Here is a 17961-nt window from a genome sequence, read left to right as displayed (position 1 = left end):
AACCTGCTTGGCGATAAAATGTTTTCCCCAGGCGAAACTAAAGGAAAACTCTAGTCATTCAGGGTAGAACTGAATTACCAGAACCACGTGCAGGGCAGGAACGTGGTCTCACCAGCAGGAACAAATCTGGTAAAAACAAGACCCAGTGTCAAGGTTCATTCTTGGCTGCCTGTGTGTGTATAAGAATAATGATTTTTGCTATTGAAACAGCCCCTGTGTATTGGGCAGTGTATATGCATTCCATCCCGTTCCTCCAGCTTTCTCATCAGATTCTTGGAAGGGTACTGAAATCAAAGCCTACAGAGGCTGCAGTGTACGGAGGTTAAGCCCCAGACCCTTAAGTCAGATCGCTGGATGTGCTGTTACCAGCCTTGCCACCTTGGGCAAGTTATTTAACTTCTCAGGGGTCTCCGTTTCTTCACGCATAAAATGGGGACCCTGGTGGTCCTTACCCAGTTGGGTTCTTGCGGAGCATAAATGAAATAGGGAGATAAAGCTGTTTACATGTCACTGGGCAGGCAGCAGGGGCACAGTAAGTATTAGCTGTTAATGTTACAACATTTTCATAGGCCTGAGGCTTGCCTTAAGGTTGCAGGATTGATCAAGGTGATGAAGGAAGCAGGCTTGCTAGCAATGGAAGGACAAGGGACTGCAGCCTGAGCAGAGGCTGAGCCTGGACCTGGCTGGCCCCCACTGCACCACATGGATTTTGTCCATGTGGGCCCTGCCTCACCTGGGAGTAAGGCATGTGGGACGCCCCCTGGACCCAGGGATGGAGTTTCTACTCTGCTTGTGTGTGAGGGGCAGCCAGACAGAAAGGGGGGCTTGGCCCGGTTGTGAGATTGGAGAGCACAGGTTGGCGTTCTGAGCTCCTTTGCCAGTGATATTCTGTGCATCCTCAACTCATGAATGTGCTCAGGATGTGAAAGGGTCCTCAGGCCCCATCCGGACGATCCCCCCACCCCCAGAGAGATGCCCCTTCTCAGAGCTGTTGTCTGGCCTTCTGTCCAGGAGGAGGTTCCGGAATGGCCTTCGGAGCCAGGCACAGTGAAGGGAGGTTCATTTCGGCAGGATGGGAGAGGTACCCTCAGGGCTCTGTGCTGCTTCGGGTACCTGGGGGATGGGCAGGGTCCACAGAGGGCTGGGGACCTGTGTTTCTGAGGTACCTGGCCTTGGGGCCCAACAGTCATTCCTTATTCTAGGGGAAGAGCTGTAAATGGAAGAATTGCTTTGAAATTAAAAATTAATGAAAGTTGCATGACCGTGGGGGAGATGGACTCAGTTCCTGTCTTTTAATCTTTTAGTTCATTTGCAACCGGTGGAGTTAAGGTCACGTGATAAATACCTGTGTGTGTGCACGCACATAGCAAGCATAGTATCAGTCCTCGTTTATCTACCATAAGCTGCCTCCTAACCCACAATGCATTTGTGAAAACCCAATTATCCACCAAGTATGAAAATCATATTACAGACAAGTAGAGTGAAACTACCTTTTATAGATGTGTACATTTTATTCTGTACAAACGGATAGAAGATTAGATATTTATACATATATTCATATATATAAGTGTGATTCGGACTATAGTCGGGAAAAAAAATACTGTGTTTTATGGGCAGTTTCATCCCCAGCATCCTCCAAAGAAATGCAGATAAGCGCATTTCAATCAAAGATGTGTTGGCTTTGCTAAATTACATGAGTCAACCTACCTTGGTCACATTGACTGCAAAAAGCAGAGAAAGGAGTGAAAAGTATGAACTATAAACTATTCCTTTTTTTTTAGTAAATTTATTTATTTATTTTTGGCCGTGTTGGGTCTTTGTTGCTGCGCGTGGGCTTTTCTCTAGTTGCGGCGAGCAGGGGCTACTCTTCATTGCGGTGCGCGGGCTTCTCATTGCGGTGGCTTCTCTTGTTGTGGAGCACGGACTTTAGGCACGCAGGCTTCAGTAGCTGTGGCACGCGGGCTCAGTAGTTGTGGTGCATGGGCTTAGTTGCTACGCAGCATGTGGGACCTTCCCGGGCCAGGGCTCGAACGCGTGTCCCCTGCATTGGCAGGCAGATTCTTAGCCACTGTGCCACCGGGGAAGCCCTATAAACTGTTCTTAATGGAACAGAGGTCATTCATTTTAATTATATGTAATAGCTCAAACTCTACTAACAAAATATTTATAGAAAAGAGATTTCTAGAGGGCTTGCTTTAATGAAGAAATAAAAATGCTTTCCAATTAGTGTTTCATTGTATGGGAGCGGGTGCTTCAAAAGTGCTGGAAAACATACCATTTTTCTCTGAAATAGGCACTGTTTCCATGACAATCATGTATTTGCTATTCATTTTCTCGGTATATTTTTTTTATTCTGTAATAGAAGTAAGTTTTAGTTCAGGCTTTACCTAAATCAAATTGAGTCCTAGTTAATGCAGTAACATGAACATTGCAGAGCTAGTATCAGCGATTTTGTCCTTCCTCAGGCTGCTCCTCACCTCCATGAACAGGCTATGATGGTAATCCACACATAAAAAACACCTTTATGACAATGATCGCTAATATTTACAGAGTACTACATTAGGCCAACTGCTATGCTGAGCACTTTGTATGCTTCCTTTCATTTGCAGCAAACCTATAAGGGGAGACTCATATTATCCCCATTTTACAGATGCACCAGGAAACGGAGGTTTAAAGAGGGGTTTTTTTGTTGTTTTTTTGCGGTACGCGGGCCTCTCACCGTTGTGGCCTCCCCCGTTGCGGAGCACAGACTCCGGATGCGCAGGCTCAGCGGCCATGGCTCACAAGCCCAGCCTCTCCGCGGCATGTGGGATCTTCCCGAACCGGGGCACGAACCCGCGTCCCCTGCATCGACAGGCAGACTGTCAACCACTGCGCCACCGGGGAAGCCCTAAAGAGGTTATTAAAGACATGATACAAGCCTGAGGCAATCTGATCTCTGCTGCCAGAGCAGGAAGAGTTTGGGTAAAAAATAAGCTTTGATGAGACAAAAGACATTCCTACTATTTCAGCATCCTTAGGGCCACCAGACGTACACTTCAGCTTAGGGAAAAAGTTCCTGGCTAGAAAACCAGTTGTTCTGGCATCAAATCTAGTTGGTAATATCAGACTAGCTCCAGAACTAACAGGGGTCCCTAAAACCAAGACCAAGTAGGGTGATGGAAATCGATCTCCCAACTTAACCTCACTCATAATCAAAAACATGCACATTTTTAAAAGAGTAGAACTATTTTTTCTGTTTGGTTTTTTTTTCTGCAAACTGGGAAAGTTTCTTCTTTTTCCTTTTTCTTTTTTTTTTAAGTGAGAGTATCCATTGTTTTCAAGAGACTTTCATAGTTTGACCATATGAATCAAATACAGCCCAAAGATATCCTGAAATGCATGCACAAGTATGGTTCACACCACTGTTAGTCCCAGTAGAGGAAAATGTAAAACACCTTAGATGCCAGACCTTGTTCAGCAGTCAGGGGTAGGGGGTGGCTCACATGACATGGTAATTTTCAGACTGGGGTATATGGTGCCACAGTGAAGCAAGGAGCTTTTCATACCACGGGGAAGCATTGAGGGGACTGATTAGCAGGGCCATCTGAATTGCAGTTCACCAAGAAGAGTGCACCTGTTCAGCCTTCTTCTTTCACTCATTCACCAGATGTGTATTAGAACCGTCATGAGCCACACACAGCTAGCTTCTGGAAACCCTTGGATTTTAACAAGGCACTGGCCTTGCCATCATGGGGCTTACATTCTAGGGGGAAGACAGACATAAAGAGAGAACTGCCCCATGTTATAGGGTGCTGTGCAGCAGGTAACTGCGTCAGAAAGGTTTCTCAGGGGAAGTGGCCTCTGGGCTGGGTTCTGAAGAATATACTGGGCAAAAGTTGGGTGGTCCAGTGCACACAGAGAGGGCGAGGGGAGAGCGTTCCAGTGAGAGGAGTAGCATGTGCAAAGGCCCTGTGTTATAAGAGGCGTGTTAGAAGAACAACCCAAAGAAATGCGGAGGAGCGGGAGTAGAGAGAAAAGATGGGACAAGACAAATCCAGACAGGCAGGCAGGGTCAGCCCGTACAAGGCTGGAGACCAGGGTTCAGCAACCTTTTTCTGTAAAGGACCAGCTAGTAAATATTTTAGACTTTGCCAGCCAATATGCTGGCATACATATTGATATTATATACGTATTTATACGACAAGAGCAAGAACAAATTGACATAAAAATTTTAGTGATTCAATTCAAAGTGTAATAATAATTGAGTATAAATTTTTGTTATCCAGATCTACCAAGGAAAAGTATGAAATATTGAGAGAGGACAACATTTTGCTTAATTAGTGTTCTCTGCTGTCAAAATTGATTCTAAATGTTTATTTGTTAATGTGGATCTGAAATGAGATCTTCTGTACTTCATCTTTATAAATGTCATTTTGCAGGGATAGGTATTGCCAAATACTAATATTGTCCACAACCATATCATTTTAATTGACCATATTCATGCCTTGGCAGGTGTTGGTAGAATTCTATTAGATTTTTCACTTGATATCTGCCTTTCAGCGTGTCATTACATTACAGATGAATCACTTGTAATTGAAGGTGAGATGGAAGCCCCTCAATTACCTCATTAGATGGATTTTGAAATATGAAAATTTCCTTTGCGCTTACGTCCAAGTCCAAAGATACTGCTGGAACTGTATTTCATGCTCAGAAAATATATCCACTATAAATGTACGTGGAATAGCGATAAAGCTTCTTGTTTTAACATTTGACAGAGTGGGAAGTGTGCAACCTGCCTTAACGTGATTTATGATTCAAACAATGTTAGTTATTGAAATGACTTTACCACAGTATAACTTTTGCCTATAAGTGCAGTTTTTGCCTTGTAATTTTAGCTCCCATTCATTAAGAAACATTATCAAGTCAGTAGCAAAAGATAATGTCCAAAGCCATTAAGTGTTCAATGACAGTGATTGAGAACAGTTCTTCTTGTTCAGAACATTTTTAATCCCAGCCCTGAGCTCAAAATCACAGTAAAACTACCACTGCTGAGTCATCAATCTGCTGTGTGTTGGGATAAGTCAGGGTATTCAGCTTCTGGTCCTGACCCCAAATTTCCAAAACTGATGCAGGTTAAGTTTATGATAGAAAAAGAAGTTCATCGTTAACACCACCGGTTCTGTAACACCAGGTAGGTCCACGTATTTTCCACAATGAATAATCACAGGCTTTAAACATCTTACATTTTCACAAGCTTTGTAAATCGGTCCAACTAAAGCTTTTCCCGCTCCGCACATATTTCTTACCATGATTAGTTGTGAACGCATCTTAGCAGATTACACTTCAGTTTTTCTGCGCTAGTGTTTTCTCAACCTCTTTGAAATACTTCCACACAGACCATTCATGGAGACTAATTCTTTGATCACTTCAAACTCAGCATGGTCTCCTCAAATAAACAACTGAAGAGTATCAGTAAAATCTATCTACTCACCAAAAGCCAAAGGAAACCACTCCAATTATTCGCTTTGTTTTTTAATTGATTATTGATGCGGCTCCCAAATGTCATGAAATTGTTGAGCAACTGGTCTTACCCAAAGGATAACAGTCTTAAACAAGTTGCTTTTCTGTGGACACATTTCTTCAGCAATTACAATTAAACAAGATATCATTAACTCAAAGAAAACATTTATTTGTTTTGCTAACAAATGAGCCATTTGGAAACTTACACATTTTCATCTTTTATTCTTACTCATTTTGATTTTTTATTTTTGTGAAGCATTACACTATGGTGAGATACTCTGTGTTTTCTAAATGCTTGACCGTCGCTCTCCTGTGAGTTGGGAGTATTGTGACACGTGCTGCATGTGGTGATGTTGGTATCTTGTATTCTTTTAGCACAGCGGCAGTGCCATTGCATGATGAGCACAATGCTTTGCCATCTAAATGTGACAACAGAATAATCCACATGCTACTGTACCTTAAAAGTGCAATAGTCAGGACTTCCCTGGCAGTCCAGTGGTTAAGACTTCAGCTTCCAACGCAGGCGGTGCGGGTTCGATCCCTGGTCGGGGAGGTAAGAACCCACGTGCCTCATGGCCAAAAAAAACAAAACATAAAATGGAAGCAATGTTGTAACAAATTCAATAAAGACTGTAAAAAATGGTCCACATCAAAAAAAAAATCTTAAAGTAATAAAGTGCAGTAGTAAAGTCTACTTTTGTCGTCTTTTCTTGTTTTGACATATACTGGTAATAAAAGAAACGAAAGGAAATATTATGATATAGCAACACTCATGGCACTCAAAACGCTATCACGTTACACTGTGTCACTGTGACGTGTGTGCAGGGTAGCAGCGTGAGACTGCAAGGGCCATCCTGACCACTCACTCCTGCTGTAGTAACTTGAAAGCAGCCACAGACATGAGGGAAATGAATGAACGTGGCTGTGTTCCAATAAAATTTTATGGACCCTGAAATTTGAATTTTATATCATTTCCACGTATCAAGAAGTAGTATTCTCGGTTTGCTTCTTAACTATAAAATATAAATGCTGTTCTTAACATTGGGAGCTACATCAATAATCAGTTAAAAAGCAAAGAACTTCCCTGGTGGCACAGTGGTTAAGAATCCACCTGCCCAGGGGACGTGGGTTCGAGCCCTGGTCTGGGAAGATCCCACACGCCACTGAGCAACTAAGCCCGTATGCCACAACTACTGAGCCTGCGCTCTAGAGCCCATGAGCCACAACTACTGAGCCCGCGTGCCACAACTACTAAAGCCCATGGGCCTAGAGCCCATGCTCTGCAACAAGAGAAGCCACCGCAGTGAGAAGCCCACGCACCGCAACGAAGAGTAGCCCCAGCTCGCCACAACTAGAGAAAGTCCACGCACAGCAACAAAGACCCAACACAGCCAAAAATAAGTAAATAAAAATAAAGTTGTTTTTTAAAAAAAGCAAAGCAGTGCTTTTGAGTGGTTTCCTTTGGTTCTCGATCAGTAGGTAGATTTTACTGAGACTTTTCAGTTGTTTATTTGAGAAGACCATGCTGAGTGTGAAGGGACTAAAGAATTAGTCTCCATGAATGGTCTGTGTAGAAGAAGTACAGGTAAATTACACTTCAGTTTTTCTGCCCTAGTGTTTTCTCATTCTCCGAGAGGACGTAATCTGCGAAGATGTGGGCCATACAAAAACAGGGGCCCACAGGCCATCATTCATCAGCCCCTACTTTAGACCATGGTGAGGATGTTGGGCCCCACTTCTATTCAGAAGTGCTACCTACTGTGTGTACAGGAATGATTTCCCTAAAAGCCAGTGCAAGCCCTGGAAACCTATGAGCCAAGCAGGTGAACTAAGATGATGCATCTTTTTGCAGGATGGTACCCGGGTCGTAGGGAAATGCGGTGGTTACTGTGGAAAATGTGCTCCATCCTCTGGCACTGGCCTGGAGGTTCGAGTTTTATAGTCACGGTAAGTGTCTGTCTGTCCCTGACTCTGTCTCATTCTTTCTGTAGCCTAATGATTAGCAGATGTGGGCGGGTCGTTGGCCCCTAGGCAGGTGAAGCTGACTCAGTGCTATTTGACCTTTGTCTCTCCTGCTCATCTATCCTCATGTGCCTGAGGCCGTCTGTGCTCCATTCTTGGACATGCAGTCCCTAGATGTCCTGTACCAGATTCCTCTGTAGTGCTTATTAAAAGTGCTGCTTACTGGGCTCCATCTCTAGAAGTCCTGCTTCATTAAGTCTCTGGTGGATCCAAGAACGTGTATTTTTAACGCAGGGAATTCTGATGCAGGTAACGCACAGATCACCCTTTGAGAAATACTGCCAAGGCGTGTTCCAAGTGTAATATAAATGACGTTCATGAAGCCCTGACTGTGTGTCAGGCACCGTGCTGAGCGCCGGGCAGGCATTATTTCAGTGAATCCTCACCACAAAGCCACAGTCTGGGGCTGTTATCCTCATTTTACAGATGGAAGCTGAGATCCACAGCAGTTAAGTAGCTGGCTTAAGGTCAGATGGATTCCCTTGGCAATAACCCAGGAGTGCCCTACCCCAGAGCCTCTCAGTTAATGTACTCTTCCGCACACTTGTAACTCACAGTGGGATCCAAGGACCGGTGTGATCCGCATCGCGTGGGGACTTACTAGGAGTGCAAAATCTCAGGCCTCCTCCTAGACCTACAGAGTCAGAATCTGCACTTTAACAGATCCGCAGGAGAGTCGTGCCTGTTAAAGTTTGACAATTCCTGGTATAACTATAGTATGCCAGCACGTTGTCCCTCTGCTGGGCAGAGGACTGAACTGATCACTCTTCTTCTCATCCCAGTGCCTTTTACGTACAAGGGCTCAGCCAACTCAGGCGACCCTCCTACAACTTCCCTCAAGCTTCCAGCAGCCCATTACCCTGTTAGGCTCTTCAGGATCCTGGCAAAGGAATACCTAGTTGACACTTACGTATCAGTGTCAGTGTTTAATTAAAAATCCATATTCAACCTTATGATCTCACATTAGGATTATTTCCACTTCAGGAGGCCACGGGGGAAAAAAAAAAAGAGAGAAAGAAAAAGAAACTTACTGTCTTAAGTAACTGAGATGTCCAAGCGGCAGTCTGACTTCAGGCATGGCTGGATCTAGACGCTCAGAGTCATCAGGACTCTTTCTTTCTCCATCCATCAACAATGCTTGCTTCTTAAGTGGCTTCATTCTCAGGCAGATCATCTCCTCCACACCATGGTCCCTGGCGGTTCTAGGCTTACATCATCTTTACAGCTCACGGCTCCAAGTAAATGCTCATCTCTGGCATCTGTTCTGCACAAGAACTCTGGCTCTGATTTGTCACGTGGCCATTTCCAAACCAATCACAATGTCCAGGAGACTAGGATCATATACCCACCTAGAGTTGGGTGACTGACTGACAGCTTCATCTGGAAGAGGGATGGTTGCCAAAGAACCAGAAGGAGTTTATCAGAAAAGAGGGGAGAGAGACAGGCAGAGTCAGCAGGTATCCATTAGAGATTCCCATTCAATATGTATTTTATATATTTTATATCCAATAAAGTAAATTTTATATGTATTTTATGTACAGTAACATTCGAGTGAGCACAGATAACATAACATTTACGTGCATGTATAAAAAAGGCTAGAAGGAAATACAGCAGTATTTGAAGAACGTTATCTCAGGTTGGGGGAATCACAGGCTAATGGTTTTTATTTTATTCTCTATACACCCCTGGAATTTCCATGTTTCTTGTAGCAAGTGTTATCTTTTAAATCCAGAGAAAATAGTAAGTGTTATTTTCAAGTTCTCTATGTACAAATTTATGGTTTACCTTCTCTTGACTTATGTCATTTGAGACAGAAGATTTACATTTCCTGGTTGGTTCATTTGTTTTCAGGTGCTCTGAAGAGGAAGCCGTTATGGGATGGATGAAGGATAGTGATGAAATACCTCCACCTTAAAATTTGGGTGTATGTGTGTGAGCGTGTTTGTGTGTGAGGACTTGTATGCCTGTGTGTGTGTGTACATATGCATATATATATACGTATATACACACATATATACACATGTATGTATGTGTGTGTATATAAATGTGGAATATCCTTATGATGTAAAGTTTAATATTTATGTTTGAAATTATTTATTGTGATGTAATATTTTTGTACGTAAAATGGTTCTTTTCTGACTGCCTTTCACGTTCTTTTGTCCCCTGCAGTCAGACCGCTGCATTTTACGTACTCTACATTATATGTAGTACTTTGACAAAAGTGATCCTTCCTTATCACGGTACACTATTGTTTACGTTCTATCTGTAAATGTTTTATTGTTACTTTTTTAAAACCGTAATTTTTTTTAAAAAAACAACCTAGCCGCCATCAAGGTGCTACAAGAATCGTATGAGGACATTTTTGGCCTTTCTAGGAACGTATCATTAGCCAATCAGTAATTCAGTGATGTCACAGTTTGTACCAGCTATTAATTATGTTAAATATCTATTCAGTTTCACGTGATCTCTGGGAAAAAAGTGGCTGCCTTGGTGCTAATGTTGTATGTATTTAAGTGATCGTCAGACTCAGAAATGTAAACGCTTTTAATAAAAGGGGGAAGCTAAAGGACAACTTCCAGTGGACAGAATCACTTGGAAAAAATAAGACCAACTGTTTACCCCTGTTTTTGGACATGCCATTTTGGGAAGAGAGTTGGACTTTGTTCTTGTTGTTGTTATTCTTATCAATACTTTACTTCAGTTCATGGTGCCTTGGTCTCTCTGTGGTTAAATGGAGGGTCCCCCAAGCAGCTTCATTACAGAGTGACATTAAGCAAATGAGAGCCGCTCAGCGTTTTGCCAAGATTCTGAAATGGTGTCTGTGTTAACAACTGCGACAGAGGATGCACGGGGTGGGGGTGACCTTCGACACCTCAGCACACCTGGAGAAACTCAGAACCGGATTCTTAGTCATCAGGATTGACTTTTGTATGAAAATATTAGCTGGTGACTTGACGCCTTTGAGCCCTGAGCCTGAAACCCTGCCAGTGTCCATGGCTGCTGCAGTAATTGGTGGCATTTATGAGAAGAAATGAACTGTGGAGTACAAGATGCCTGAGTCTTTCTCATTGCCCATTAATCTTTGGATTCCATTCATCTTTGGAAGTCCTGTGTTTTTCTCCTTTCCAAAATGGAAGTGCCAAAGCCGTGGTCTTTCTGCCCTTCCAGCCTGATTGAAGAAAGGTCACGGCCCATGTCAGACACTCGATTTGAGGAGCCCTCCCATTTCCAAAAACCAAAGAGATTAGGAGAAACCTGGCAGCATTCCTCAAAGCCAAACAAACTCCAGAGTGCTCCAGGAAGTTATATCAATATATGAATAAGTGTTATCCTCCATTATTAATACAGTGTGAAAATATACTATGAATAAATACCATGACCACATCCAAACATTTGTGTTTCACATGGTTTCTGGACTCTTGATTCAAATTGGAATGAACATATCTCTAGTTTTTAAGATTTCCGGACTGAGAAGAAATGCAGACTTTCTTAATCCCATTGATTGTGTTTGTCATTCTGGAGACAGATAAAGAATGGGGACTGTCCCCAAGGTTTGTCTTTTCATCACTTAAATCAGTTGAAGTGGTTATTCTGAAACTTAGAGACAGAAACCTCTTGTTTGTGTGATGGGGAACAAGTGAGCAAACAGAAGAGGAGATTTAAGTGGGGTTTGGGGGCTTAATTGTTAATATTATGTAACAGTAGTTTCTATTCTAGAGACTGACGGTGTCCTGGGAATTGAGAGCTTTCCAAAGAAATCTAATGAACAGCTAATAGTAAGTGAATATCCACCATATGCCGGGGCCCTTTACTAAATCGTTTTAGCTCATTCTTAGAACCACCAAGTGGAGCAGGTAATAGACTTGCCATCATTTTTTGTATAAGGAGACAGAGCCTTCAAGATACACATGGGCCCAAGGTCACATACAGTGAATAAGTGACAGTCTCAGAAAGAACTTTGGCTCTGATTGGGTTACATGACTACTTCTGGACCAATCACATTGTCAAGACGGCTGGGCTTATGTGCCCACCTAGAGGCACGTGATCACCAACTTCAGTTGAAAGACCAGCTGTCCCAGAAGAGAAGGGTTGTGTTACCAGAAAAGGGTAGATGGTATGGAGACAGGCAAAAGCAACACATATCCACAGGAGATTCCGTGTGTGTGTATGTGGTTGCATGCACATGCATGTGTGCGAGTATAAAATCTCCAAATCCCATAGCTCACACCATAGTTCCATAGTTCCTTGTCACCCCTCAGCTTCATCTGAGACTTGGGTTCTAGTCCTTTCTCTGACATCTAGTAATTGTAGCATCCTGAACCGTAGTAGGATAAAGATGTGTAAAATGAGGCTATTGAAATGCCTCCTGTCCACCGTGCGGGATTGCGTTTTCTATAGCTGCACTCAAAATACGCATCCGCACGTTTAAGCCGACAGCGTGAAAGCCATGGGTTCTGTATCAGTTAGGAATTGCGTTCAGCTGATAATTACAGAGACCTGACTGCAATGGCTTACACGTTAAAAAGTGTATTTCACTGTTATATTCAAGAAGCCTGGAGATAGGTGATCCAGGGCTGGTATGGCAGCTCCACAAACTCCTCAGGGACATAGTTTCTTTATCTCCTTCTCTCCTCAGTCCTCCCTATTTCCATATGGCTGCTAGAGCTCCAGCAATCACTCCCAAATTCTAGGCAACAAAAACAAAGGAGTGGGGGCTTCCCTGGTGGCGCAGTGGTTGAGAGTCCGCCTGCTGATGCAGGGGACACGAGTTCGTGCCCCGGTCCGGGAAGGTCCCACATGCCGCGGGGCGGCTGGCCCCGTGAGCCATGGCCTCTGGGCCTGCGCGTCTGGAGCCTGTGCTCTGCGGCGGGAGAGGCCGCAGCGGTGAGGGGCCTGCGTACCACAAAAAAAATAAATAAATAAATAAAAATAAAATAAAGAAGTGGGGGAAAGGGTAAAAAGTAGCCTCGTCCCAGCTTTCTACTCTGTGAAAGAGGTTTTCCAGAAACTTCACCCAACAAATTCCACTTATATCTGCTCAGCCAGAATTGAGTCCTGTCTTACACCTAGGCCGCAGAAGCAGTGGAGAATTAGGGTTATTTCACAGAGTATATTGCCAAACTAAATAAAATGAGGGATCTGTTCCCGGAAGACGAAATAGACTTAAGAGAAGCAATTAGAAGTCTCCGCAACAGGTTCAACTACACTGACAAGAGGGAATGGTTTGGAAGCAATGATCATAAAGTAAGCAAGAGATAATAGGATCTGGGCTGGAGATGTGACCGTTGTAATGGTAGAAAACTATAGAGTGATAGAGGTGGTAAAATTAACAGGGGCTGACAGTGGGTAGATTCGGGGTGGCCTATGGGAGAGAAGGCTCTGATCAGAATCCAAAGATGAGGGTTCATTTGCCTGAAAATACAACCTGGGTGATAGAAAGATGAATGTTTGGATGGGTGAATGCACAGATATAATCTATTAGATTCTGTTCATTCTTTATATCTTTACAGCACCGTACAGATTAAATATTGTCTTTGTGTTCTATTCACTGTTTATCCACATACTATTTGTTGCACATCATTGTTCTAGGCACTAGGGATGCAGCAGTGTACCGTTGATCCTTGAACAACACAAACTTGAACTGCACAGGTTCGCTTAGGCGTGGATAGTTTTCAATAGTAAATGCTACAGCACTACCTGGCCTGGCATTAGTTGTATCTACAGCTATGGAAGAACTGTGGATACAGAGAACACAGTAAGTAATAGGTGGATCAACCCCCGTGTTGTTCAAGTGTCAGCTGTATTAGGGTACAGGCTAAGAGTCTGTGTCAGTCCACTGGGGCTGCCATAACAAAACACCGCAGTGTGGGTAGTGTAAGCAACAGAAATGTATTCTCTCATAGTTCTGGAGGCCAGAAGTCCAATATCAAGGCGCCACCAGGGTTGATATCTAGTGAGGCCTCTCTTCCTTGCTTGTAGACAGCTATCTTCTCACTGTGTCCTTTCCTTGGTGTGAGCATTGAGAGAGAGAGAGAGAGAGAGAGAGAGAGAGAGGTAGGTGTGTCTTCCTCTTCTTATAAGGATACCAGTCCCTGTTGGATAGGGACCCTCCTTTATGACCTCATTTAACCCTTATAATCCATATCTCCAAGTTCAGTCATATTTGGGGTCAGGGCTTCAACATATGAATTTTGGGAAAACACAATTCAGTTCATCACAGAGCTGTAAGAAAGAGACCCCAGAATAAGACTGACATTTATTTTTCTCTCGTTCGCCATGTAGAAGTCAGCAGGCAGCTGGGCCTGCTACGTGACTCTGTTCTGTATGTCTTCAGAGGACTTGGGCTCCTTCTGTTTTGTGGCCTGGCCTTTCTTGAGGTGGTGTCCTTATGTGGTTCATCCTCACTATGTCTGTGTCCAGTCTGCAGGAAGGGGCCAATCATTTTCAGGCAATACCTGAAAATTAAAAAATGACTTAAAAAAAAATTTTTAATACTGGAGTATAGTTGATTTACAATATTGTGTTAGTTTCAGGTTTACAGCAAAAGTGATTTAGTTATACATTTATCTCTTCTTTTCCAGATTCTTTTCCCATATAGGTTATTACAGAGTATTGAGTAGAATTCCCTGTGCTATACAGTAGGTCACTCTTGATTATCTATTTTAAATACAGTAGTATGTATATGTTAATCCCAAACTCCTAATTTATCCTCCCCAGTCCCACCTTTATCCTTTGGTTACCAGAAGTTTGTTTTCTCAGTCTGTTTCTGTTTTGTAAATAAGTTCATTTGTGTCATTTGTTTTTAGATTCCACATATAAGTGGTATCATATGATATTTGTCTTTCTCTGTCTGACTTCACTTAGTATGATAATCTCTATATTCACAGTTTATTAGCAATTGCTTAGGTGCAGAGCCTGATTTAGAAGCAAGAGGAAATGTGCTCTAGTTGGCAACCATGTGCCCCGCTAATGCTGAGTGGAGGTGGGGCTTCCATGACTAAAAAGAAGGAGGGAAGGATGGCCCCTGGGCAGATTAGCTGCTCTACCACAAGCAGTGAACAAGACCCACAAGAATCTCTGCCCTTCAGAGCTTACATTTTAGTGGTGACAGATGAGAGAGAAAATAAACAAATGAGCAAGTAAGGCACTCTGCAGTTCTTTTCCAGTAATAGATCTGAGCGTATTTTCCATGATAGCCACCCATATACCATCGTGGCACGTCATGCTTCTCCCTGAATCCCAAGAACTTTCATGCCCCAAAGCTTTCACACGTGTCTGTGTTTTTTTTTTTTTTTTTTGCAGTACGCGGGCCTCTCACTGTTGTGGCCTCTCCAGTTGCGGAGCACAGGCTCCGGACGCGCAGGCTCAGCGGCCATGGCTCACGGGCCCAGCCGCTCCGTGGCACGTGGGATCCTCCCAGACCGGGGCACAAACCCGTGTCCCCTGCATCGGCAGGCGGACTCTCAACCACCGCGCCACCAGGGAAGCCCCGTGTCTGTTTTTGCCTTAGCGTGTCAATGTTTCTTTCTCTTCTGATTCATACAAAAGTAATAAAGAGTAAGCAAAACCTAGTATGGTAAGGAAGTACCAGAGGAAGAAATAAAGAAGGGAGAAGAAGGAGGGATGCCCGGCGCCCCAGGGTGAGCATGTTGCTGTTTTAAACAGGGTGGTCAGGAATTTCTTCTTTATGAACTTACATAGCTCCTAACAAAGCCCTGGATAACCATAAAAGCCTGGCACCAACCGCAGTGGGTGTGGAAACTCTCTCTGCCACCGACAGATGGCCTGAGAGGTCCTGCTCTGTTATTTTGGTATCAAGTCTAGGCATTGCACTATTAAACCTGCAGTTTATTTCTGCTGGTATTTTAGAGGTGATTTTTCAGGGTGTGTATAAAACCTTTAGAGGCCCTAGGCCCTAAAAAGTTTATGCTACTCCCCTTAAATATGTACCTCAGACCATGAATTTAGGGTTTTTTTCCCCCATGAAGTCTATTTTTTTAAGTAATACCAAATATCAATTTTTCCCCTGAAACCTGAAGACCATCTTTGGTGTAGCCCTAGACACATGTTTTTTCTGTTCAGTAGGTGATACAGCCAATTTTATAGCATTATTAATTGCAGTGATTTCTGATAAGGACAGAAGGAGCAAATATTTAAAGTGCTAATAAAAAGGGCATTCAGTTACAAGGGAAAGAAGATAAAATTCCTATATAACTTATACTATGTCACTTTATTAGGATTTAGAATCAAATGCCTTGCAGGCTGTTGATAGGAGAGTTACAGTTAGATCAAATGGTGTCTGTAGGTAGAAAAGACAATTAATATTCAGTTTATTACATTTACAAGTTCAAAAACCTAGCTCTTCCTTCAGCTTTGGAGTTCGGCTTACAAATCCTATTATTTTACTATTTATTTTACTATTTATTTTATCAGCCTACTTTTTAGCAATTACTTTTTAAAAACTTTTGAACAATATTTTCTCCATTCGTCACTTACTCAACAAAAAGCCTTTAAATATTTTATATGCTATTTATATATTTAATGAAGTTTTCCTGTCTTAAGCCCTTTAATTATCTGACAGAGGTAAATATTTCTGAGTACTTAGATAATTTTTATAAATATAAAAATATAAATATTACGTAAATCAGTGACCTTAAAGTTCTTTTAAATACTCCTAAGTGGCAAGTTGATTTAGAATGGTTTTAACTTAAAATTACAAATGAAAATCAAGTACTCAATGACATGTTTGTTTGGTTTTTTTTTTGCGGTACGCGGGCCTCTCACTGTTGTGGCCTCTCACATTGCAGAGCACAGGCTCCGGCCGCGCAGACTCAGCGGCCATGGCTCACGGGCCCAGCCGCTCCGCGGCATGTGGGATCCTCCTGGACCGGGACACGAACCCGTGTCCCCTGAATCGGCAGGCGGAGCCCCCACCACTGCACCACCAGGGAAGCCCTGGCAGGTGGATTCTTAACCACTGTGCCACCAGGGAAGCCCTCAATGACATGTTTTAAATTGGCCTTATAAGCTACTACTCTAATATTTCAGATGTTTAAAATTATGACAATTACATAAGCTATCAAATTTTCACATGTCCCTAAAACCAAAAATCTTAATAGTGGTTCTGATTCCCTTAGACATTTTTGTATTCTAAATCTTGCTCTTAGCGTGAGTAAAAGTTGTGAGCTCATCCAACTGTTGTAAAAACCAGAGGTTCTCCTCGAGCATAAGAGTTGGAACAGCAGAGACTGGGATGGTTCTTCTCACTCCATCTAGGGAAGACTTGTGTGTTTTTTTTTTTTTAAGCTGTAGATGCTCTTTAATGAGGATTAAATAGGAACAGGTGGGGATTCGATAGAAAAGCATGTCAGCAAGGCCCTGGGATGCCCCCCAAGGCCGCCGGGCAGGTCCTGTACCAGCCCAGCACCTGTCTTCTGGGGCTCCTGGGGCACTCGCTGCTTCAGGCTCAGGCCTGGGTCTTCAGAAAGCCGGAGTCCTCTGCTGGGCAGAGAGCTGCTCTGCGGCTCTCTATTTCCTGTTGCTGCCATAACAAATTACCTCAAACCAGCCTTAAAACAATATAGGTTTATTATCTTATAGTTGTGAAGGTCAGACATCTAAAGTGGGTTAGTAGACCTGCATTCCTTCTCTGTTCTCTAGGGGAGAATCTGTGTCCTTGGCTTTTCCAGCTTCTAGAGGCTGCCTGCATTCCTTAGCTGGTGGCCCCTCCCCTCATCTTGGAAGCCAGTAGCGTAGCATCTTCCAGTCTCTCTGTCCCCTTCTACTTCTGCTTCCTTCATCACATCACCTTTTCCTAACTCTGACTCACTTGCCTCCTTCTTTTAAGGATCCTTGTGATTGCATTGGGTCCATCAGGTAACCGGGATGATTTCCCTATTTTAAGATCCTTACCTTGATATGATATCTGCAAAGTCCCCTGTCAAAAGAAAGGTCATGTATTCCCAGATTTGGAAATTGGGATGTGGACATCTTTGGGGTGGGAGTGAGGGGTCATTATTCTGTCTACTACATTTTCCACACATTTAAGGACTAGAGAGATTGGCCAGATGCTGACGTGATTGTCCAAATTCCCAGTGAGCCACACTGACCTTTATGTCAGTGAACTTCAACTTCAAGAGAGGGATGTTCCCATAGCCCATGTTCCTGGATTCAAATTCTACATATTACGCGATTTTTCCACCGGCATTCCAAACTCTATAACAGTTAGATTGCTTCATTGGCTTTGGCATGTGGCCCTTATATATATAGACATCTTCCTGTCTTGGTCCAAAGACTTTTGAACTTGTCAAGAATTTTGTGCTCTTGCATATGCTTCCCAGGACATAGAATTCTTATGGTACTAAAGTGATGGTGCACTGAATTCTGAATCTCTCTCATGCTTGGATAGATCTGACCTGCCATCAAGGCTTATAGGGC

The 17961-nt window shown here is 43.1% G+C and overlaps 1 protein-coding gene across 18 annotated transcripts in view; it reads left to right on the top strand.

The window, feature by feature from the left end:
* Positions 1–17961, top strand: part of ADAMTS9 (ADAM metallopeptidase with thrombospondin type 1 motif 9) — an 813664-nt gene that overhangs the window by 743310 nt on the left and 52393 nt on the right. For 15 of the 18 annotated variants that reach the window (XR_013830124.1, XR_013830125.1, XR_013830126.1 and 12 more), the window contains 2 exons: positions 7355–7449; positions 11242–11300. Coding sequence is in view for 2 of the 18 variants with exons in the window: in XM_079933633.1 (XP_079789759.1) it covers positions 7355–7444 (90 nt within the window). In the remaining 16 variants the exon portion in view is untranslated. Of the gene's footprint in view, positions 1–7354; positions 7450–9375; positions 11098–11241; positions 11871–13113; positions 13222–17961 lie in introns of those variants that run through there. The other 3 variants (XR_013830139.1, XM_079933633.1, XM_079933632.1) reach the window with 3 other exon arrangements.

This window comes from Stenella coeruleoalba (genome assembly GCF_951394435.1).
Source record: "Stenella coeruleoalba genome assembly, chromosome: 10".
In the NCBI taxonomy this organism is placed as follows: Eukaryota; Metazoa; Chordata; class Mammalia; order Artiodactyla; family Delphinidae; genus Stenella; species Stenella coeruleoalba.
The sequence above is the reverse complement of the archived record's forward strand: the minus strand, read 5'-3'. Positions and strand labels throughout refer to the sequence as shown.